This window comes from Patella vulgata, chromosome 6 (assembly GCF_932274485.2).
Source record: "Patella vulgata chromosome 6, xgPatVulg1.2, whole genome shotgun sequence".
Lineage (NCBI taxonomy): Eukaryota > Metazoa > Mollusca > Gastropoda > Patellidae > Patella > Patella vulgata.
In genome coordinates, this window is record NC_065884.2 from 19,987,056 (window position 1) to 20,011,614 (window position 24,559).

Genomic DNA, 24,559 nt, shown 5'->3' on the forward strand with positions numbered 1-24,559 from the left:
TTAGCTCTAATAAAAACAGCAGTGCATTTCCGCAGTTTTATATTGTTTCTGAATATCCCCTACTTTTTTTGAAGAGTATATTGCACAATATTATTAGCGAAACTAATAAGCTCTACTCTACCATACTCGTCTGAATTGGTAGGATGAACCGACATTGAACGGAATGCTGACGCGTATGGACGATGGATCAGGTTTTGCTGACTTTGTGGTGTGGTGTCGACCACAGCTTAGGAGACGAGCTTACGTTGGTGTTATTACAGAAATCTTTTGAGTCAAGTGAGAATAGTCTGGCGTTGAGTGGGTTTTGATTGTGGCAGACAAGTTAAGGGATTTGGGGTGTTTCAGGTGTTTTGTTTGATGATCAGAAATGAGATCGTGCTGACGTAGTCGGGTGTATCCTTTATTACAGTACAGTGGTGTTGGCCCTGTCTTCCTTAAGTTCTTTGAGGGCTTCGTGTATTCTTTTGATGTGGTTGTTGGATTGTTTTGGGAATTTGAAGATGATATCGCAGATTTGGTGTCGTAGCTAAGTCGACTTTACCTCATATGTTGCTGACTGTCGTAATCTCTTCTCAATACTGGCGATATAATAATCATGGTTCCAAGATTTGGTTTTGGATACAAACTTGAGGTTCGTGTGGTAGTAGAGACATCGGGTTACCTGTGTGGAGGGTATACGTTGGCTACAATTATAACCGCTTTAACAATATATTCATTCTGAGATGTTTTTAGCAAGTGCTTGGTTGATGAGTTTTAGTTGGTTGCTCTTCCTGGCTTGGTGGCTTTTCACAAGGGTGTATAGTTTGGCATTGGCTTCATCTGTCGCGAAAAATGTTATATGTATCAGAAGGTTAAATGTGAAGGCGAGCTGGTGGCCCGGGACGTCGGATAATTTGAACATACACAGTTTTTCATTTCTTAACGACGAGAGAATCACCATCGAAACGTTGGTAGAAATGCGCATCTTAAGCGGCGTTTACACGATACAATCAATCCATACAACCGTCGGATGCAACATATTAGACGACCATTTACACGATAGGGCAACATTAAATAAATTTTATTTTTTCTCAGTAACTGAATAAAATGACAGTAAGACGACACTTCCCACTTGTCTACGATATCACCTTAGGTGGAAGTGGACGTAAAACCCCAGAAACGAACGAACACTTCCCATCCACGTCTTCGTGTAGTGTTGACTGTTGATGCCGCGGGTTCAACAATGACCTTGCTTCCTATACGTTATTAGATTTTCTAATTCAGTCCAGGATATAATTGGATTCATTTTAGAGGACATCAAAGTACTCGAAGCGACGGAAGAAGACATCTTTAATCAGAAATTCTGGTTGCCAAGTCAGATATGACGTCATACGGCGTATGACGTTGTCTAATATAACGCACTTTGATTGGCTATTGTACGAGTTGGTCGGATGAGAATAGAATTGATCCTATCCAAGCAATAAGCCGTCCATCCGATCATTTGTCTGATCAGTTGGTCGGATGCGACGGTTGCATCCGACGGTTGTATGGATTGATTGTATCGTGTAAACGCCGCTTTAGTAACCTGTGATTTATATGTGACATGTCTGAATGTTTCGTATAAGATAATTCAAGAGTCGATGAGCATTTAAAATAACCTAGAAGTTAGTATACGTCCTCTTCTGGATCAGAATTGGATTCTTTCGTTCAGGATTCATGAACAAAATCATTATAGGGTCATAATGAGATGCAATGTTATGGTCAGATAGAGTTAAGTGAGAGCAGTGAGACAATTATTGTTAGGAACGGTCCAATTGAGTCTGCACGCTCCGCATGGCAGGGGTACTTCACCACTAGAAATGCTTGGGAGTGGCCATTTATTATTCGTTGGGATATTTTGATGGTTTTCAGGTACATGTTATACGTTAGTCATGTGGTAATGTACGTTAGCTTTTGGGGTGGAACAATTAGATTGTCATTCTTATGCTTTGCATTTATGCTTTGCCTTTTGCAACAGGTTTTGTGCGATCAGTAAATGGGCTCATCTGGCTTAACCTTTCGTGTGAGGCAATTAGGTATCGATGCCAGTATCGCTGCCAAATGTGGAATTCGGCACGCCTGGCGAGTTTACACTACAAGTGAAAATATCTCACAGTTGTCACTGTGCTCATGCATGTGAAGATACTGAACATTATGCAACAAATTTCATGCCGTTAGTAAATGCCCTGATCTACTTCAGCTTTTGGGGTTGGGGTAATAATGGACGTCTTGACAATTAAATTTCCCAACATGGAAATTCACTCATTTAATGAGACGATAATGATTTTGTTGATAGTCTATGATAGCGGAAATTAAGCATTTGTGATACCCAAATATATTCTCAGCATTCCGAAAACGATGACGAATGATGAGAAAAATTGCCAGAAAGCGGGATTTAAGGTGTCGGGTGGGTTAGAAAACCAGAACGCCTGTAATTTTTTTTTGACCAAAGCCGATTTTGGTGGATTTTTTTCTATAGTTGTACTCAACTAGCCCTTTCATAAAAAGCAAGAATCATTTGTTTCGGATTTTTTCCACAGATCACATGACTACGAAGTTCTCCTACCAACCTAGAAATGAATTCAATTTTTTTGAGATTTTAGTTGCATTTTCTTTTCTGTTTTTTTTTTGTGATGACTATTGTTAAAAGCATAATATATTGTCATAAAGTGTATGACATGCTGTATTTATATGTTATAATGGAAGAATGAAATGATGTTTAACATCCTGCTTAATATGACATACCTTACCATAGGCCATAAATTCCACACCTATTTTTTTTTCAATTAATATTAGATCAATGAGATATAACAGCTTTTCACTTAACATATGTAAAATATGTATATAATGTACATTGTCCATTTTAAGAAATTTGACCGCTAATTATGAGGTAGAAAATGGTGGCTATAGGTCTAAATAACGAGTACCATGGAACTGTAGTCTTTTCCTAAACAGAATAGTGATGAAAATTAGCAGCAGTCAGGGACAGAAAAGAAAGGGAAACTTTTATGGAGAAGTTGATCTTGTATCAAAAATCAAAGATGAAGATATAGTTATTAATTACAATATTTTCCAATCTCTGTGTTTTCATACACCTTTGAGGATTCCAAAATATAAAAAGTGTTCTAAAGTGGAATGTGGAATGATCTTCCAAAAACACTTCAAGAGTCATCTCCCATTCAGAGCTATAAGCCTAACATAAAAACACATTTATTTCAAACATGTTTTTGAACAACAGTGATAATAATAATTCAAATAACAAACTTTTCATGCTCTTCAGTTCGTGAAATAATAATGTCTTTGTAATTGTAACTATGCTTTACTTGAAGATGCCTTATGTAAGATATAATTTAAGAGCTGACTGTTTGTGCTATAATAGTTCAAAAATAGATAGAGAATAATGAATATATTGAGTATATGTTCAAAAATTGTAGCAACATGAGAGCGATGCCATGTGGTTCATGAAATGTTGAATGTCCCTCGCAAACAGTCGCATCCCAGTGAGATATAAAATGAAATGGGATTTAACATCCTACTTTTCTAGATCGACTGGGCTAATAGAAACTAGCATATGTCATGCAGTGTGATAGGGCCCAATATATATCAAATTCCAACTGTCTAGGGTTCTATTACGTGCATGCCAATGCGTACACACGACCCCAGTTTTTCATCCCATCTGATCAACTATACATCTGTCCCTTGCCAGGCCCTCCATCCAGCACCACTGACAAGGGGAAACCACGACAGAGAATCCTGAGGAACTTTCTCAGCCAACAATGGGAGTAAACCTGAGATCTCTAGGCTAGCGAGCCAGTGTCTTACTGAGCCACCACAGCTCCCCCCAGTGAGATAGGCTTAACAACATTTGATATAAATTAGAGTAACATTTTATTGTTTCCTAAGATGCACATCGTATTGTTCTGCCATTTTAGTTGTTAGTTTATTTTAATGCTGCTGCTGTGGAAATAAATCATTTTCAGATTTATAAATTTTCACCACTTATAACATTTAGGAGATGCTTGATTGAACGTTCCAGAATTGAATTCTCTCAATCCCAAAAATAGTGTCAATCGAGTGAAAAGGAGAATTTCGGAGTACAACGCATGTGCCGACTGCATATAAAATATCTCAACCAATCATGGCAGCTGAAACATATTTGCTAACTAAAATACGTCACGATTCTACTCACACACCACCTCAGCTGTTTGGATTGACAGAACTGTGACAGGACTTAATTCCGTATCACTTGATTGCGATTCTGTCAATTCGGGACGTTCCGGACTGACAATCGATCATCCCCTTAGAATTTTTTAGGACACAATCACAAACTGTTAACATTTATGTCACTTTTTGTTTTGCACATCATAAATACTACGCTCACACACCAAGCATTTAATCTCTTTTTCTTATCCATTTTTAAAATTCACTATCTCTCAGGAAACACCAATATTATTTCTGTTAACTTTAAATTCTCTTTGAACATGTTTCAGTAATATAAATATTGCAGCTGGTGTAATACCTGGTATTCTACTGGCAGCAGCTATCTGTAAATAGAGTTATCTACCTTTAATAACAATGTTTATAGTACATAATGAAATGGGGTTTAATATCCTATTTTTCTGCTCAGACTGGGTTAAGGAACATGGGGTTACAGTACAAACATGGATTGTAAAACACAACAATCCAATCACAGCAAATGTGTTGCTAAAGCCTGATGTAAAGACACGTAATAACATGTGATCAGGTTGTCCACATCACTCACCAAAAGCGAGAGAGAAAAATATGTTTTAATATCCACGACAAACAGTAGGTCATTTCGGGACTAATGTATGGTTCAATTTTATTTCAATAATAAGCTTGGGGGTTGAAGTCTTTAGCAGTGGGGCGAAACAGGAGAACTTATATAAAACCCACGAGGTTGGACAGGAGACCCTCCTCCTTGCCATGTACGCAGAAGTCACAAAAGAGATGGTCATGGTAGTAGCCACAGTATGCTATATATTCATTAAAAGTTGATGACGGCTGTCTTTTTGTCTTCTTTTATGATAGAAATGAAATGAAATGAAATGGGGTTTAACGTCCTACTGTTCTGCTCCGAACTGGGCTAATGAAGACGGGCATATGCCATACGGTGTACTATGAGGGAAATTTTGCCCGGACAGCGGCACTGCGGCCTACTCTTCTATCAAATTCCAACTGTCACGGGATCTTTTACGTGCACGCGAATGTGTACACAGGACCTCGGTTTTCCATCCCATCCGAACAACTGGACAGCTGTCCTTGTCCGGCTCTCCATCCAGGGGAAATCACGCTGGAAAATCTGGATGAACTTTCTCGGCCTTACCTTTTATGATAGAGGTACATTTCTATGTATTTTTCATGTTGCATAATGAACATCATTAAATCTGTTCAACTGCAGAGATTTGGTTCAAGGCTTGTTGACAGGCAACATGACATAAAAGTTACTTCCTTTGTCAAATTCAGTAACTATTGTAAAAAAGACAATCAAATTCACTGTATGACTAGTTCATCAGCCATTGTTATATGATATGATTTAGGCTTAATTTTCATCTTACCGTTGCAGGACGTGCCTCAGATAGTTTATTCTTGGAATCCTCGGATATATTCAATCTTGAAATAGAAACAAATTAAATGAAAACAATAATTATTTATATCTAAAACTTTGATGGCTATTCCTTTTTCTGATTATAAATTTTAAGTGATGTTGACTTCAAATATAAACCTACTTGAACATTGAGTAATTTGATTTCTTTCTATAGGATTACTGTGCTGTTATTTTAAATTCATTTATGCCTTTTTGCAAATAACTTTTCATTTTTTAATGATCTTAAGCTTGCCAGGCCTATAAATCGAGGAATGGATTAACTCCTTCTCAAATGGCTTTCCAGTTGCTCATTGTCAGAAAAGTGAAATGAAATGGAATGGTGTTTAAAGATGGGTTCCCGCGTACAAACTTGGTGATTTAATGGTATATATGGACCAAAAATATATTCAAACTTACTAATTTGTCATAATTATGCTTCAAATCCTTCTCAAACATTGTAATTGCGAAGGAATGCCCTGCTATTAAAATTCGATCAAACCAGGTCAGAGGAGAATTCATTGCATACATAAGACGATGTTGTCTTTAATCGCTTACTATTTATTACAAATATCGAATCCTAATTAAATTCTCGAATTATTAACTACCCGCGTCTTTTTCCGTCATTTTTATCTCAGAAAGTATTGTACGTCTAACTCTTCATAAAGTTTATCAACTTGTACATCAAGCGCTCAATGTTCGCTTGTGACCTTTGACATCTCGCGTGCAGAAGTTCCTAATCAACAGCCCATCGATTAGGGGAACCCTTACATTTTTGTCCTGTATACGCTCCATGAATTTTTTTCGGGGAATCCAGTATTTTTCTAGTAAGATTGGATATCTCTACTTTCCATATATACCAAAATTGCCATACTTTTATTGGAAATAACCAACCGATAAATACTTTTCTGGGAACCCATCTTTAACATCCTACTGTTGTGCACCAACTGGGCTAATGAAGATGGTGTCTGAAAAGAACTAGTTCATGATGATTGGTTATTGTCCTTTGTAATATTGCCAAAGTTTTTCGACAACATATTTAACTTAAACACAATGCCTTACAGGACTAGCTATTGACAGTCACAGAGTTAACTTAGGTCCCTGTAGGTGCATAAGAGAGATATAGCTGATGGGAATTTCAAGAAAATTGTGCAGAAGGGTCAGTGAACAAAGCCAAAGTATACAAATAAGTGGGGTGCCTTTGGGATTATGCCATCAGGTGTGAAGGATCTTAAAAGTGAGAACCCATTTCCTGGTGAAATCATTTGAAGAACTTGTCAAATCATGGCAAATAGTAAACAGAATGACTCTTTAACTTGAAAAGATTTGAATTACCTGAAATAATCCAGATGTTCAGGTAAAACTAATTGTTCTTCTCTTCTAACTTCGTTTATTTCCATCTGTTGACTGGCTACATCACTTGCATATCTAGCTATAATACAAGATCATCATCACCATTAAAACAATGTCCAATGAAATCAGGCTTAAAGATACATTAGTTAAGAGTTTTATAAAGCTATAATAATTCAAAAATCGATGACAAAAAAAACAAAATGTCAAAAATTTCAGTCAAATTACTTTGTTCTTAACAGAATTGTCACTGTCAGAAGTTTGGACTAGAAATAGTCATCAATTGTGTCTTCACCGTCTATGAGAATTGGTGATTGTTTGATTGACAAACGATAACTCCACCCACATATTATCGATTATCAAGTAACGTGCTCATTGGCTATGGTGGCCTCGCTTGGCAGGCTTTTCATCACAAGTTTCCGGTTGTGACATCAGCGAATAACGGTAAATGTTAGCTTGGTTTCGCCATTTATTGATTTAATTTTAAATGGACGAGGCTGTTTAAATCCAAACTGTATCCAAACCATCCGTGGGTCTACAGAGTTGATTTTAAGCTTGCCGTGTAAATAAAGGTCTAATTAATAATTTCTGTAACATCTGAAGCCTTAATAAAGACTTGCAATAGGCAGATTTAGCTCTTGCATAATGTATGTTTAATGTTCTATTTTTCTGCAAGAGCCATGCTACGAGTGACATTCTGCCCAGGCTGCAGCATTTCTGTCTACTCTTCATCCAATTGAAACCGTTAAGGGTTTTTTTTTACAAGAACAAAGGACCTCGGTTTTTCAGAGAATCACAATAACTAAACACTGTCCTGCACAACTGACAAAAACAGAAACCGCAGGCTAGAAAATTCAGAAGAACTATCATGATCAACACCAGGATTGAACCCGGGACCATCTAGTTAGTAAGTCACTGCCTTCCTCACTGAGCCTCTAAGGAGCTGGAGGAATTCTTGACGGGGAGTGGTATCTAATGCAGAAATCTAAAAGGGAAGACCAAGGAAATGTTTATGGATGTCTTTTTTTCTTTTAAAACTGCACTATTACATAATTTACCTTCAACTTCCAATCTTTCTTGGAGTGACTTTCTACCTTTAAGATGGCCGAATAACTCTGGGTATCTATCTGCTAATTTATCCACAGTTATACCCGGAAAAGTCAACATATCATAGGCACTATAATTATAAACCAGAATAAAGATTTAAAAGAAATATTGAATGACAATTTATTGAGACCGGGATTGAAATCACTTAGTTCAGCTTTAAGTCGCATTTATATACAGCCCTTGCAATCCGACACGATTGTGTTCAACTGGAAATGCACATTTAGTTGCAAGCACATGCAACAACTGACCATGCTGCCAACTAAGGTTAAAGAAACCACATAACAAACATTTGATCAGTACAAAATGGCAACACCATCGCCTAACTTGGCAATAAATTACTTAAAAGCTGATTCTGCTCTTTCACGGTCCATGTATTATCGGTTCTTTGAATACAGATATACTTTTGTTGTCCAAACGCTCGTGGACCATTTATTTGTATGTACACAAATGAAGTAATGGATGCCTGAGGAAAACTGTGAAATACAGTGAATGTTCAGGAAAGTAGCACATAACTGCAACTGGCTTTTTTCACGGTAACATCATATCGCAAGACAGCTTCTGTTGACTAATTCATGCAACTCTTAGTTGCATCAAACCCAATCACAGTCTCACCGGATCACAATCACTACATAAGCCCCCCTTTATAAGCTATTTCAATTCGGATTAAAACATTTTTTTTTTCAAATTTTATACCTTATGTCCTTTTCTAAGCTGCTTAAAATATTTCAACCTAATTTGGTATCTATGTTGCTTCAGTATTGGTCAATCACAAGGAGTTGATAGGTCTCATAGAGTTTGGGCAGTTGCAACTAACAAACTTTTTTTTACTTCTTCCAGCTGGCCTTAATGAGGCCACTTCAATTAGAGGAATGTATTGATGAATGTCTGCTTGAAGAGCATATCACGCAATGAATCCATAATTAATATGGTATCTACTTAAAGTCAGTGTAATTATATACACAATACTCCAATTCCACAAAAATATGATTGAAATTATCAGATATGACCGTTGACCTGTATGACATGCTCAAAAAAAAAAAAAACCTTTCAGTTTTATTCAATTACAGTAACATCAGAATAGATGCTTGTGTGTGACATCACAAACACTACACACAATAGTCTTTCTCTTCTGGGGGGTTGGATGGCCGAATGGTTAGCATGTGCACGCTGTATCATAAAGCCTGTCATTGAGTCAACCTGGCGTGGTTTCGAATCCCCAGTTGTACGTGACAAGGAGTAGGGTCATCTGTCCAACCTCGTGGGTTTTCTCCGGGCCCTCCGGTTTCCTCCCACTGCTAAAGACCCCTACGCGCAAGCGAATTATTGAAATAAAATTAACCATATGTTAGTCTAGAAATGACCTGGTTTGTGTCAAGTGGACGTTAAAGCCCATTTCTCTCTCTCTCTTTTTCTTCTTCCTTGGGGCTTAACTTCCACTTTCACCTACAGAGATATTGCAGACAAGCCCAACATGTTTCTGATATACATCAACTTCTTGCCTATGTTTATTCACACCATGCTTCAGTTAACATGTTAACTGAGTTTTCTAGATTAATCTTTGTCTTTGGCATATCAAAACACAAGACCTTCAAGAACATACCATTTTTATGTGTTTACTTTATTTGGTATTTAAAGTTTCTCTGCAATATGCTACCTATAAAAATAAATAAAAATAAATAAATAATGTTATACCTTTTATATAGATGACAGTCTCTGTTAACAATTCCAAAATCTTTCTTCCATGCATTATTTTTTTTCTGTACAGATTTCAACAATGCCATACTGTCTTCTACTTCTTGTTTAAGTTTGACAGTCTTCTGCAACCTTTCTTCATGGACACAACCTGTACTATAACCTATAAATAGCAACAATGTCATCCATTAAATCAAATTAGTGAGAGAAATGGGTTTAAGATCCACTTGACACAAATCAGGTCATTTCGGGACTAACACATGGTTTATTTTATTTCAATAACATGCATCCTCATAGGCGTGTTTACCTGTCGGAGGAAACCACAGGTGCCCCAACTCCTTGTCACAAATAGAACCACGCCACTGACAGACTTTATGATCTAACACAGATGCGTTAAACCATTCAGCAAACCAGCTCCCCACCCCTCCCCTTCCCCCACCCATCTGACTAAAAGACAAATAAACATTGGTTTGAATATTTCTTATTCCGCAGAGCAAGGATCATTTTTATTTTCAGTATATGTGATTCAGAAAGCTGTTGTTTGAAAAATCATGTTGTGTTCCCAAAACAAAATATTTTTCAGCTTTGCCTATTCATTCATTCTCATCTGTTTACTACTATTATAAGAAGAGTTTACATCCACAGGTACATGGGAGCCCTGATGGCTCAGTGAGTAGGATGTTGGCTCACTAATCTGGAAGTCAGATGTTTGATCCCGGTGTTGGCCGAGAAAGTTCAGTTTACGTGTAGACTGGAGTGCTGCTGTCCGGGCAAATTTTCCCTCATAGCACACTGTAAGGTGTATGCCCGTCTTCATTAGCCCAGTCGGAGCGGAACAGTAGGTCATTAAACCTCATTTCATTTCATCTCCACAGGTACATAAGGACAGGATCACCCTTATTGTGCCCTATATATGTGATATTAATTTGTCAGTTTTTCAAAATTTTAGTTTATCTTTTTTTTGTCTTTGTATTTGGTGTCAAATAATGTCATATTTACTATCAAACATATTTGTGTTTTGAAATATAGAAAGAACAAAAAAGAAAAAAGTTGTGTTTTGAAAAATCTCATATTATATAGGCTAATATTACAGGAAACCACAAATAACGTTTATGTCTCCATGTACCTGTGTTTATGTCTGCTTCCTTCTAAGAAGATATAGCAGTGTACTGCTGGTTCATTCGTTCCTTGGGGCTTAAAGTCCCCTTCCACCTTGAGTGGTGGACTACATTTCAATTTATATATATATATATGTGTGTGTGAAACAACTTTATTTTACGTCCGCTTCCAACGAGGTGATATCGCAGACAATAATATGTTCTGTATACATAGTGATATTATTTACAATATATATACTATTCAAAAAAAGTAGGGGATATTTGATTTTTAAGTGTTATTAAAGTCACCTAATGAAACTGACGAAGAAACAAATGACAAAATGAAATGAAGTTCACATTCATCGATTTATTCCAAATGATCGTTAGACTAAGTAAGGCACAGACTGACCATTATAAGGGTAAAATGATACCCGGGGTCAAACAGCAAAGTTAACACAGCATCACAACCAAGTCAGTAACGGGTAAATCCTCCTCTGTTTGCCAAACAAGCATTGATCCGACGTGGCATACTCCTAATGAGACGTCTAAGGTCATTTTGGTCCAGATTGTCCCATTCCTGTTGCAACGCAGCAGCAAGTTCTTGGACATTGGCAGGACGTTGTTGACGTTGACGTAACCTCTGTCCAAACATGTCCCAGACATGCTCGATGGGGAGAGGTCGGGACTCAGTGCTGGCCAAGGTAATGTGGTGATGTTCTGTTGTTGGAGGTAACCTGTAACGATCCTGGCCCTGTGACATCTTGCGTTGTCATCCTGGAAGATGAAACGGCGGCCATGACGTCGTGCGAACGGCACAACATGGACTGCCAAGATGTTGTCCCGGTAGTACTGGCCTGTAACACGCCCTGCAACAACATGTAAAGCCGTTCTTCCAGCAACAGTGATGCCTCCCCACACCATAACAGAACCACCCCCAAATCGATCATGTCTGATGACGTTAACGTCTTGGAAGCGCTCGTTTCGACGACGCCACACCCTCCTACGTCTGTCCAAAAAATCAACAGTGAACCTTGACTCATCTGAAAACATCACATTGCTCCAGCGTCGATTATCCCAGTGTTGACAATCCCTACACCAACGACGTCTTGCCTGAATGTGATGATCTCTCAAACAAGGGATCACGCGAGGACGTCGGGCGCGAAGGTGACCCCTATGCAGTCGATTCCGAATCGTCTGGCCACTCACTCTCACACCAGTGTCTGTTTGAAGACGAGCGCTGATCTGATTTGCTGTGATGACACGATTTCTCAAGGCCAAGGTACGGATAAATCGATCCTGGGCTTGAGTTGTCGCCCTTGGTCGACCTGAGCGTGGTCTGTCCTGTACAGATTGTGTATCACGGTATCTGGACCATAGCCTGCTTATGACAGACTGAGAAACATTCATCGTCCGCGCCACAACCGCCTGTGTTGTGCCGATCTGTAGCATGCCAAGGGCACGTAACCTTTCATTTTGGGTAAGCCGACGCATATCAAAATTTGTTTTCTGGTCACTAAAACAATTAAACTGATGTTTCCACCCTGGAATTCAATGCCACAATGACTGTAACATTCAAAGTCAGAGTCGTGCAAATCTTGGGTTGGACCCCCATGATGATCCCAAGCATCACCTGCATTCCATGCGGTAGCTATTGGTGCGTTTGGGCGTCACATGTAACTGGAAATGTTTCTTCTGTTAGGTTCTATAGTGACTTTTTTCGTAGTCATTTGCATATTTTAGTATTATGCCCCCAAAATCAAATATCCCCTACTTTTTTTGAATAGTTATATATTCACTACATTTCATGGAAGTGAAAGGGTCAATACACGTCTTATGTCAAATGTTGATACACACAACTTTAGATGTTTATTCACACAATGAATTAATAGACATCATATAATAAAGAATATATAACAGAATTATTTTATACATAGTGGAGATGACGTTTGTCAAGCCATTTACTTGCCAAGACTATAGAGATGACAGACTTTATACAGCGCATTGTTAGACAACTTGGCCCACAAGCGGCAAGTAAAGATCTGTTATAGGTTTTCTTTTTTACTTTTAGTCATAAAGTTGGTGTAGATTTGAGATAATTGAGAAAGAGGATATCATACTGCTACCTTTTTCTGTGAGTCTCATATCAGCGTTATCAGGTCTTAAAGATAATCTGAACTCTGCTCTACTGGTGAACATACGATAAGGTTCATTGGTACCATGAGTTGTCAAATCATCTATTAAAACACCTATATAACCTTCTGTTCTATCTATAATAAATGCTGGCCTATTTTTCACCTTTAGCCCTGCATTAATACCAGCTATAATACCCTGATAAAGAGAACAAAATTAAATGTGATCAATAATACGTTCATAAAATTTGGGTTCACATTTCAATAATTGAAAGCAGGATATCAGATATATTTCTTCACAAGAGGTTTAGAGGGTTGTCAAAATTCTGTTCATTCTCTACAAAATTCCAAATTTCTTATAAAGATAATTTACATATGGTCAGACTAATTCAGTCATAGATTATGAGTTTGCAAACTGATTAAAATACAAATCTATATTTCGTTTCATTTTTTTGATACTTTCGATGGCCTATACACAACATGAAGATCTGACTGGTTGTACTGAAAGGTCGCGCCTGGGGTCGCATGAGTGGCTTTTGACCCTATGACATCAGACATTGATTAATCAATCAGTGTTGACGTTTCTAGTGGTTTACCTACAGTTACGTGCATCGCACGCCAAGAACTCGCCGTAACAGACCGTTTCATTGACTGATCCTTCGTTTCAACCAGAATGCCAGTAATATAACAACTCTTCCAGATCCTAGTGTAGTAAAGATAAGTAAAACAAAATTTTGAACTATAAAAAAACGAAACGAAATAGGATCTTATATTGATGATTTTGTGCCAGTGTATAATTTTTGTACTTTTATTTTATAATTTTGTATACTGTTTGCTGTCCTCGAAGGTCATTATTTCAATCCCACTACAACCAGTCAAGTCTACATTGCAGTGGAGGCAAAAGAAGTAAAAAACAACCAAGAAATCAAAATTTAGATCTATAAATTAATGCTTTATATTCTAAAAATAATTATTGGATTTTGAAAGAAGTGCATCAAAAAATCCACTGGAAATTTTAATTCACTTTATCTGGATCTGTCTTTTTAACAGGACTACAAAATAAATATAATGTGTAATTCAATCTCTTGTACCCTTGTGGAAAGTGCTTGACATTTTGAAATTTGTGCTGCAAGCTGTGTAAATCAATGGATGTACAGAGCAAACACTTAAATAGTTTTCTGTCTCAATCAATGAACTTGAGTAAATTTAAAAGATGTTTTAAAACCTGAGCGGCTGCCTCTTCATACCCTGTTGTTCCGTTAATCTGACCTGCAAGGAATAAGTTCTGTATACGAAGAGTTTCTAGTGATGGTTTCAGCTGTCGTGGATCTATATAATCATACTCTACACCATAACCTGTTCAATGACATAAAGAGAGAGAGAAATGTGGTTTAACATCAATTCATCACACACTAGGTTATTTCGAGACTAATATATTGTTCAATTTTATTTCCATAATTTGCTTGTGCGTAGGGGTCTTTAGCAGTGGCAGGAAACCAGAGGATCCAGTGAAAATCCATGAGATTGGACAGGCGACCCTACTTCTTTTCGTGTACAAGCAGGGAATCGAAACCACGCCACTTGACTCAATGACAGACTTTATGATGTAACATGCACACATTAACCACTAAACCCCCTCAAATCAATCAAGTTCTGTCAAACAAAAGTAATATAACATTTCTATATTTTTCTTACAGGTCATCCCATTTTTCATAATAGTTTTTATTATACTTGAATGTACTTCATTACCTAATAACAATACTATTTACGTTAAAGAAGTACTATTGCAGGTCTTTTTTTTCTAGCTTCAAATGTATGAATTATTTAGAAATTTATTAACATGACAAGACCAGATTCAAACTCTTTAAGCCATCAGATGGCTTAGATGTTTCATGGATTAGAACAGCCTTGCCATTTAATAAGTTTAAAAGAGCCAAATCTTTAACTCAATATCGTTCACAGTCTTCGATATTGCAAACACGACTTATGCTTTGAAACGTCGGTTGTATGAAGCGATTCAATGAATGAAGCTAAACATATCCCATGTAGGAGAATACTACTGGTGTAGACTGGAATAACCAGATGCCAAAGATTGCCATTCTTCGCGTAAATCAGTTTATATACATTCATATTACATTATTATATGCTTTGTGTTCATTTCCAGGTGCCAAAGAATAAAAACTTAGTTCCTTTAATCTCTAGTCGCTTCATGAGAGAAATCTGTGACAGCTACCTACCACTATATTGACCAAATAAAATAATATGACTTGGGATTAAAGTTGCCCCATTGACTTAGTTTTAAAAAAAAAACAACAACATTTGTATGGCAACCATTATCTCTTGAAGAATTAGACTTGTACATTTTCTTGGTTCTTCTTGATAAAGACTGGATTCCAACCCCAGACATTCTACTAAAGTGGTTCTTATTGCAGTAAGCTTGTACTTGCCGCCCACCTCAAGAGCCAAGAGTTTCCTTAACAAAAGAGGAAGACTGGTCGTACTATAATCATTATGGGAAATGCTAATTGTAGGCCGGTTGGGGAGGTTCAGGAATTTCCAGAGTCCACAATGGCCGCTTTATATAAATTAGTCTTTTGGGGAATACTAACCCTAACCCTTTTTAGAAAACAGAACTTGGATCCAATTTACCTTTACTCTTCTTAAAAGGGTTATATTCCCGAACCTCCCCAACTGGCCTACAATTAGCATTCACCAATCATGATCATTATCTGATAATCTATATTTAAAAAAAACATTCACTTGATTGAGTATTAAACTCACCTGGTTGCACTAATTGAGCATTTTCTAATCCAGGTATTGACTTGACCAATCTATGTTGATCTTCTTCTGGCATAGTACAAGATATTCCATTAGGATAGATCACCTCACTGTCAAAACCTATATAAAGAAATGAAATAAAATGGGGTTTAACATCCTACAAGGACTGGGCTAATGAAGATGGGCATACACCATACAGTGTGCTACAGCCTACTCTTATATCAAATTCCAACTGCCAAGGGTTCTTTTGTGTGCACACCAATGTGTATATTAGAACTCAGTTTTTCGTCCCATCCGAACAACTTTATGTTGCACCTCCTATATAAAGAACATATTTGCAAGTAAAATGTTACATGAATTAGAAAATAATGGGATTTACCAGTACTGGTCATTTTTGTAGTAACACATGTTATATCTTTAATTCATTCAATAATTTACTTGCATGCCTGGAGAAGTGGCAGTAAACTAGAGAAAACCCAATGGGTTAAGAATGCAATCATTATTCTTCTCAAACAAGTTGCTTGCTAATGCGGTGGACACACTAGCCGATTGATTTGGTCGAATCAATCGGCGTCGAAATTCGCCTAGTGTGTCCACTGTCATTCGGCCGAATTTCTATTCGGCCGAATGATTCGCCCGAATCAAACAGGTTTGATATATTCGGCCAAAAATTTATTCGGCCGAATTATATTCGCCTGGTGTGTCCGCTTCTCCGAAGCATTCGGCCGAATATAAAATTCATTAGCCAATCACTACTCATGAGTCATATCGAGAAGTCACATGATAGATTGAAGACATAGACGCCGCCATGTTTAATCATGTGACGTGAAAGGTGATGCAATCGAAAGGTTGAATTGGGCGAAGCATTCGGCTAGTGTGTCCACCCATTCGGCCGAATAAAATTCGGCCCCGATTGATTCGGCCGATCGATTCGGCTAATGTGTCCACTGCTTTAGATAACAGACTTGTAATCCCCAAGCACAACACCTTGGGCCATCTGTCACCTACCCTACAGACTTAGTCCTATGAATTAACAAGGATTTTGAGAGTATTGCTATATACAGCTGTGTACCATCCTTCAATTAATAAAATAATTCTGGAAAACATAATTTTCAAAAAAAGCTTAGGAATCAAAGTGTATAATTCATTAACGGAATCCCACTAAATGCAATTGTGATAAATAACTCAACTAAATATACAGGAATGTAACAAATTTCAATCAAATATCTAAAATTTTCAGAAAAAAGACCAATTCCGACAAATAAAAATGACAGTCTGCTCTGGTTTCATTGGTAGTGACTAATAATGATGGAGAATGTACCATAGACTTCACTACTAATGTGTAACAAAAACCTTAGATACTCAGATATCAGCGATAATTAATTGATGTGGTATTAATTGATCTAGAAAGTGGTTTGAATACCCTTAGTGTTTATAGAAAAATTAATTCATCTACTGGCTTTAAATAGTAGCCTACTTACCCTCAGGTTCCAACCAGACTTGATGTTTTCTTCCAGGAAATCTCAGTATCTTTGATTCTATAGATGGACAAAATCTGAAATATATAAATATGAAATAATCACACTTAATATAATCAAAGATAGTTTAAATTTTGTTCATAGTACATACTGCATGGTGTATGTCTGTCTTCATTAGCAGGATGGAGGACCTGACAAGGACAGCTGTCTAGTCGTTCGGATGGGACGAAAAACCGAGGTCCCGTGTACACATTGGGGTGCACATAAAAGATCCCTTGGCAGTTGGAACTCGATATAAGAGTAGGCCGTAGCCCGCTGCCCGGGCAAATTTTCTCTCATAGCACACTGTATGGCGTATGCCCGTCTTCATTAGCCCAGTTTAGGAGCAGAACAATAGGACGTTAAACCCCTTTTCATTTCATTTCATTTCTGTCATTATTAGCCCAGTTGATGCAGAAAAGTAGGACCTTAAACCCAATTTCATTTCTACATAATATAATAAGATCTGTAAAATCTGGGAGTATAGAAGAGTCTACCTTCCTGCTCATCCTTATTGTACTTAATTAAGAAACAGATAGCCGGATTATGCTTGCATGGGTCCCCTGGAGGTACTATCATGTGTAATAACTGAGTTAATCAATCAAAATAATGCGGTACTTATGGGTATTTAACTCTATCCCTTTAATACTAGTATTTAAGTAATTTACAAATTTTGTGACCCTCCACCCCTTTTCTCCTAGATACTGCATATGCCCCCTGTTCAGTGGATCCAAACATCAGTACTATATCAACACATGTATTTTACAGAGAGCTCCACTTAAATATATCAATATAAAAAGCAACTAGACTGTTTGGTTTGCGTGGGAAACAAGAAGTTTGCCCTAACAACACAATAATAAACTGACTCATCAAAACATAATCTGTGGACGTTGCAATAGACGCCTATAAATATGTTTAAAGATTATTTAATTCTTTGAATAAACAATTTTGTAAAACATTATCTAAAGAAATACCCCAACAAGAAGGACAACAAAAGTTTCTGAAATTCTGAGTGTATTATCTAAAGAGGAACTTGAACAGAAAAAGGGTATTATATAACAGTTCATTACAAGTAGTTGCCATGCAAGATACGCCCACATTTTGCAAGATGGACAGAGAATGAGCTAAAAAAAAAAAAAAGCGATTTTTTGTAAAACAGGGGCCATTCATTATCCAGGAAGTTACGATCCAATATGCACGAATATCAAAAGGAAAAGAGATCTTTGGAATATAAACCTATATTTCAAGTTCCGTCAAAATCAGATAAAAATTGTGACCTGTAGAGTGTTGACGAACCGACAGGGGCGACGACAATATACGTCCACATGAAAATGTAGGCATATAAGTTAAGACAACTTAATAACAATTTTTGTTAAAAAAAATAAAAAAACAAACAACAGCTTGAAGTAATATGATATTGTTCAAGGTTTAATAAGAAATCATCTTTTCAAGGTACATTTATTAAAAAAGTTGCATACTGAATTACATATTTCTGTTTAAACATACTTATGGATTTTGTTTATTTGCTTTCTAAACTGCATACAAACAGTTGAGTGTTTGAAGTTAGATTTAATCTATTAAGAAATCATTATTTTAACCAACACTAGGAACTAAGTTCCACATGCAACAAAATATAAATTTAAACTATGACGAATAAAATTCTTACTAGATATGAAATGGGGTTTAAAGTCTTACTGTTTTGCTCCAACTGGGCTAATGAAGATGGACCCTTACTATGATTATGGGTGGAGAGATAGAGAAATGGGGTTTAAGTCCACTCGACACAAACTAGGTCATTTCGGGACTAACATATGGTTTAATTTTATTTCAATAATTCGCTTGTGCGTAGGGGTCTTTGGCAGTGGGAGGAAATCAGAGGACCCAGAGAAAACCCACGAGGTTGGACAGGTGGGGTTGGACAGGTGACCCTACTCCTTGTCACGTACAACCGGGGAATCAAAACCACGGCAGTTGACTCAATGGCAAGACTTTATGATACAGCGTGCACACGCTAACCATTCAGCCATCAGCCGTTCAGGATGAACTTTCTCGACCAATGCAGGGATCGAACACCCGACCTCCAGGCTAGCAAGCCAGCATCTTACCCACTTAGCTACCGTGACCGCCTCGATTATGGGTGGAAGGATCCCAAAGGTTCAGCGGAGGCAAGGTTTGACCCCAGTGATACAATGGGGAAAAGGGAAACAATCCTCAAAAAAACAAAGGTAGCACTCTCCAAGCAAGACATTTGATAAGACTGTACTGAAACAAAACTGTAGCCTCTATCCCGTTGACCATGTTTTTGGCAAAGGGAGAAGGGGGGGGGGGAATTCTGGTACAGAAGGTTGCATATAACTGAATAACGATAGAGTACTTCAAACAAACCTGTTGAAAACTGTAGCCTCAATCGTGTGAACAAGGGGTAAGTAACTATTGAACAGAAAAATCCCTAATGCATCACACTAATTTTGAAAAAAAAATCTATTACAAATTCAAGCCTCTATTGCGTTAATGAGCCAATTGTAGACGGACAGACAATAACATAATATGCCTACACTTAAATGTTGGCGTATGAAAATCTGGAAGAAAGCTCACGGCAAGCTGAACATCAATTTGGTTCATCCTCTCATGACCTCAATGCTTCACACTAAATAATAAACGATTCTATTAAAAAATGTAGCCTCTATCACAATTCACAAGGTTTTCGGCAAAGGAGGGATAACTCTGGAATGGAAAGTCGTAGTATGCTGAATATCAATAGTAGCACAATAGCATGCTGCCAAGCATGTGCTATCTTCATTTGATCAGTTGTTGCAGAAAAGTAGGAAGTTAAAATTGAACTCTAGTCTATATGAAGAAGATTTATCAACTTTTATAGATAGTAGTTATCAGCATTTTTGGTACCATTTCAACTACTGATATCTGATCTGACTTCCAACTGATGTAATTAACTGTCTACATCATGTAACTGGCTTCAGTTAAAAACCACAAAATAATAATTACCCGTATCAAATCTCTCCCTCTTATTTATTCAGATAATGAATGAATGTAAAGTACCTTGTTAAAGCGTTCAACTTGGCTTCATTCTGATATACTATGTTTTTACTATTTTCTGATGACTATAGCTAACCATGTTTTTTATCAACTAAAATAGCAACAAGTGAGGGACCCAGATTCAGGTGGTAGTTCAAGTACACATACAATGCTACAATTTGGAAATGAAATGAAATGGGGTTTAATGTCCTACTGTTCCGCTCAGACTTGGCCTACACTTACATCAAATTCCAACTGACAAGGGATCTTTTACATGCACACCAATGTGTACACAGGACATCAAATCTGAACAACTATACATTGTCCTCCTTCTGTCCTGCACCACTGACAAGGGGGGAACCATGCCCCAAAATCCTGATGAAGCTACAATTACATAGCCAGTACATGAAATAGGGTTAAATGTTCTATTATTCAACACCAACAGGGCTAATGAACATGGGCATATACCATGCAGAATGCTATCAGGGTAATTATGACCTGACAATGTTGCTATGGTCTACTTTTAATTCTATTTCCAACTGTCAAGGGATCTTTAACATGCTTCCATACTATCTGAATGTGATAGCAGGCTGTTAAATTCTGAGAAACTCCTCCACCAAAATCGGGATCGAACATGGGACCTTCTGTTTAGTGAGTCACATTTTATGCTTAACACCTATTTATGCATATCGGACAATAATCTAGGAGAGAGAGAGAGAGAAATGGGGTTTAACGTCCACTCGACACAAACTAGGTCATTTCGTGACTAACATATGGTTTAATTTTATTTACATAATTTAGCAGTGGGAGGAAACCGGAGGACCCAGAGAAAACCCACGAAGTTGGACAGGCGACCCTACTCCTTTTCACGTACAACTGGGGATTCGAAACCACGCCAGTCTACTCAATGACAGACTTTATGATACAGCGCGCACACGCTAACCATTCAGCCATTCAACCCCCTCTAATAATCTAGGATGGTTGTATGCGAGAGAATTGTGGTTTACCGTCCCCTCAACAGAAACTAAGTAATTTCGCAAGTAACTTAAGGTATATATTTTTTATTTTAATAATTTGAATGCGTGTAAGGGTCTTTAGCAGTGGGCGGAAACTGGAGGACCACGAGAACACCCACAAATTTGGAAAGGCCACCATACTCCTTGTCACATACAAGCTTAGGATCGAAATCACGCCACTTCAATCAATGACAGATGTTATAATCACTTTATTTATTAATTTGTAGCATTTTCCGAAATTCTATCCAGATTATCAACCTTATTGTTAAAACTCATGCTGTCAACTGGCAGACTCTCACCATTCAGAAAACTCCCTCCAGTCACATTATTTCGATTACCTCTTCATTGGTTGGTTTTTATTTTGAGCGAAGCAGTGGATGTTTACAACTGGCCTCCAGATTCATTTACTTGATTTGATATTTGTTGTTTATTTCTTGCAATATCTGTGTAGATTGTGTCCTGTCCGCAGGTTTGTCTTATCGGTTTTGTTTGCTACTAATGTACATGTGTTAGACCACTCGACCACCCTCCACCCCTAATATGGTAGATACCTCCTAGTAGATCTGGAACTGTCAATATGGTGAAGGCAGGGAGAATAAACAGATGTCTTATATTTTTATTAGTAGACCAACGAATTACCGGTGTAAGGATAGGGTTTAGTAGGGTTGGGTTAACTGGTGTTAGGGTAAGGATAGGGTATAGTAGGGTTAGAGTTAAAATCCTCTGAGGCCAAATTTTTGAACATGACATGTAATAAACCATATGTATAGCTTATCTGAAATTCAATACAATGTGCTGCTTCAAGACACTAATACATTTTGTAAACCAAGATTTAACAATATTCACAAGGCCAAAATACAAACATAATGAAGATTTTATCAATTTGTTACTGGCAAAACATAAACATATAAATTCAAAATACATGGCAAACAGCAAACAAACAAAAAAAGTCAACAATGAGGTTGGTGATGTTCTCTGCCTCAACCCCAAAATAAATTACTGGTACATTTCTAAAAAAAAGCATCAAGCAATCAAATTGCTTATCACTCTGATTAGCCTGAGAAGAAAATACTCATGATAGAAGTTAATCAAGGGTTTAATGTAATTAAACTATATACCAAGTTTCACCATTCTCACCCAATCAGAATCAAAGTTGTTCCAAAGCATCAACAAATCAATTTTTTTTATCCCGGCTGACCCTAAGCAGAAAATGATCAACATCAAACCCAGTCAAGACATTTTCCCAATAAATATCGACACCAAGTTTAAAATTATAACTGTAAATGTGGCCAAACATCCAGCATGGTGAAGATTTCAACGATGAAAAGAGAACGAGTTATTTAAGGATGCTTATGCATGTTTGTGTAAATGATTCTTAACTAAATTTCGAATGTTCGTATCTCATCTATGCGTATCAGTTACTGGTTTTTCACCTATCAGGATGTAAATCAGTAATAGACTGCCATGTCAAGACAGGTCTTTTTTACCTGTTGGCATGAGTTCCTGGTATCTCTGGCAATTCTCCATCACATAGACTGAGATTTCTAGGACACTTCCTATTACTGAATTTGTATTATGATACAAGACAATGTGACCTAACCATGGGAATTGAATAAAATTATATATTCTTAAAGAAAAACAAGCCAACAGTTAATAATTGAATAAATTTAGCTGTCCTACTGGTGAAATATCAGAAAGTAATTACTGTCACAAATATCAAATAAGTTAGTGAACTATTTTTCTCGTTTATGAGTAAAGAATGGAGTTTATTCTTCATTGATTTCCCAATTATTTTACAAAGGAGCTTAATGTCCACTCAACACCAACTAGGTCATTTCAGGACTAACATTATGGTTCAATTTAAGTTCAATAAATCCCTCGCGCATATGGGTCTTTAGGAGTGGGAGGAAACTGCAGGACCTGGAGAAAACCCACGAGGTTGGATAGGTGACTCTACTCCTTGTCACCTGCAAGAAAGCGAGAGACAAACTACGTCATTTTGGGACTAACGGTTCAATTCCATTTTAATAATTTGCTTGTACATAAGGGTCTTCACATATTTTTTCTTTTGTCAGTAAGAAAACGTTTACAACAGACTAAAATCTGATTATGAGTAACAACCCAGTAACTAATTATCAGAAATCATTAGAATTTGTTTCGAGTGTTTGTTTCATGACCTTAAACACTGTGTATAAATTTACATTAACTTTAGCCTCTAGCACGTCCACAAGATTTTTCAAAGTAATCAAGGGCCATAACTCTGGCAGTAATTATCGGAAATGGTTGAAAATCAATAGGCGTTTTCGTCTCGTGACCATAATCAAGTCACTGTGAATAAATTTAAAGTCAATCAGATAGTAGTTTAGCCTCTAGAATGTCCATAGACTCTAGCAGTAATTATCGGAAATTGTTGAAAATCAATAAGATTCTTCGTCTCATGATCGTTAACACTATGTATAAATTTAAAGTCAATCGGATATTAATCAAAGTGATCAAGGCCCATAACTCTGGTAGTAATTATCAGAAACTGCTGAAAATCAATAGGCTTCATCGTCTCATGACCTTAAACACTGTGTATAAATCTCAAGTCAATCGAATATTAACTTTGTAGATTGTCCACATTTCAATGTGGGCGTATAAAAATGCAAAGTTGTGCATATATATCTTTAGAAAACAAATTGATTTGATAAATTGGTCAATTTCAGTGTGGGTCAATCATGTCTGGTAAATATAGTTGAAATGAGAGCCAAGGAATAGAGTACAACAACACGCACTTTAAGACAGCACATGGCAAAATATCCTTCACCTATAACAGAAAGTGTATTGACATGTATTTTAATGTCACGTTGTGCAGTAATAAACAGCAATGCAATCTTTGTGTAATATCACCCTTCTTTTTGTTTATATACTTTTTATTCCCCATAAAGCAATGCTTTTCCAGGTGTGTACCTAAAACAAGGCAAATTTTTTAACAACATACATATCTTCAACAGAATTACCATTTTGGTATAATCAAGGTTGATAAGATATCTAATTATGTAAACAAGAATAATGCTTCTTGTTTATTAACAAATTAATTTAATAGATTCTGATTGGTATTTTTCAGACATTTTTCTCTCAAAACGAGAAACTTCCCAACATATTCATTACTCATAACCTGACAAGGAAAATATGCCTAATCATGGATTGGACAGAAAAACAAGGTCTGCCCATCCACCCA

The 24,559-nt window shown here is 37.0% G+C and overlaps 1 protein-coding gene across 3 annotated transcripts in view; it reads right to left on the minus strand.

Annotated features, from left to right (window-relative positions):
* Positions 1-3,882: 3,882 nt before the first annotated feature.
* The window catches only part of LOC126825114 (protein MTO1 homolog, mitochondrial), a 76,902-nt gene continuing 56,225 nt past the window's right edge, over positions 3,883-24,559 (minus strand). For all 3 annotated transcript variants that reach the window (XM_050554603.2, XM_056101608.1, XM_050554602.2), the window contains exons 2-10: positions 17,255-17,328; positions 15,777-15,893; positions 14,221-14,351; positions 12,990-13,194; positions 9,770-9,932; positions 8,029-8,147; positions 6,956-7,052; positions 5,595-5,649; positions 3,883-4,562 (exon numbers count right to left, since the gene is read on the minus strand). In XM_050554603.2, coding sequence (XP_050410560.1) covers positions 4,452-4,562; positions 5,595-5,649; positions 6,956-7,052; positions 8,029-8,147; positions 9,770-9,932; positions 12,990-13,194; positions 14,221-14,351; positions 15,777-15,849 — 954 coding nt within the window. In that variant the 5' untranslated portion in view covers positions 15,850-15,893; positions 17,255-17,328 and the 3' untranslated portion in view covers positions 3,883-4,451. The remainder of the gene's footprint in view (positions 4,563-5,594; positions 5,650-6,955; positions 7,053-8,028; positions 8,148-9,769; positions 9,933-12,989; positions 13,195-14,220; positions 14,352-15,776; positions 15,894-17,254; positions 17,329-24,559) is intronic.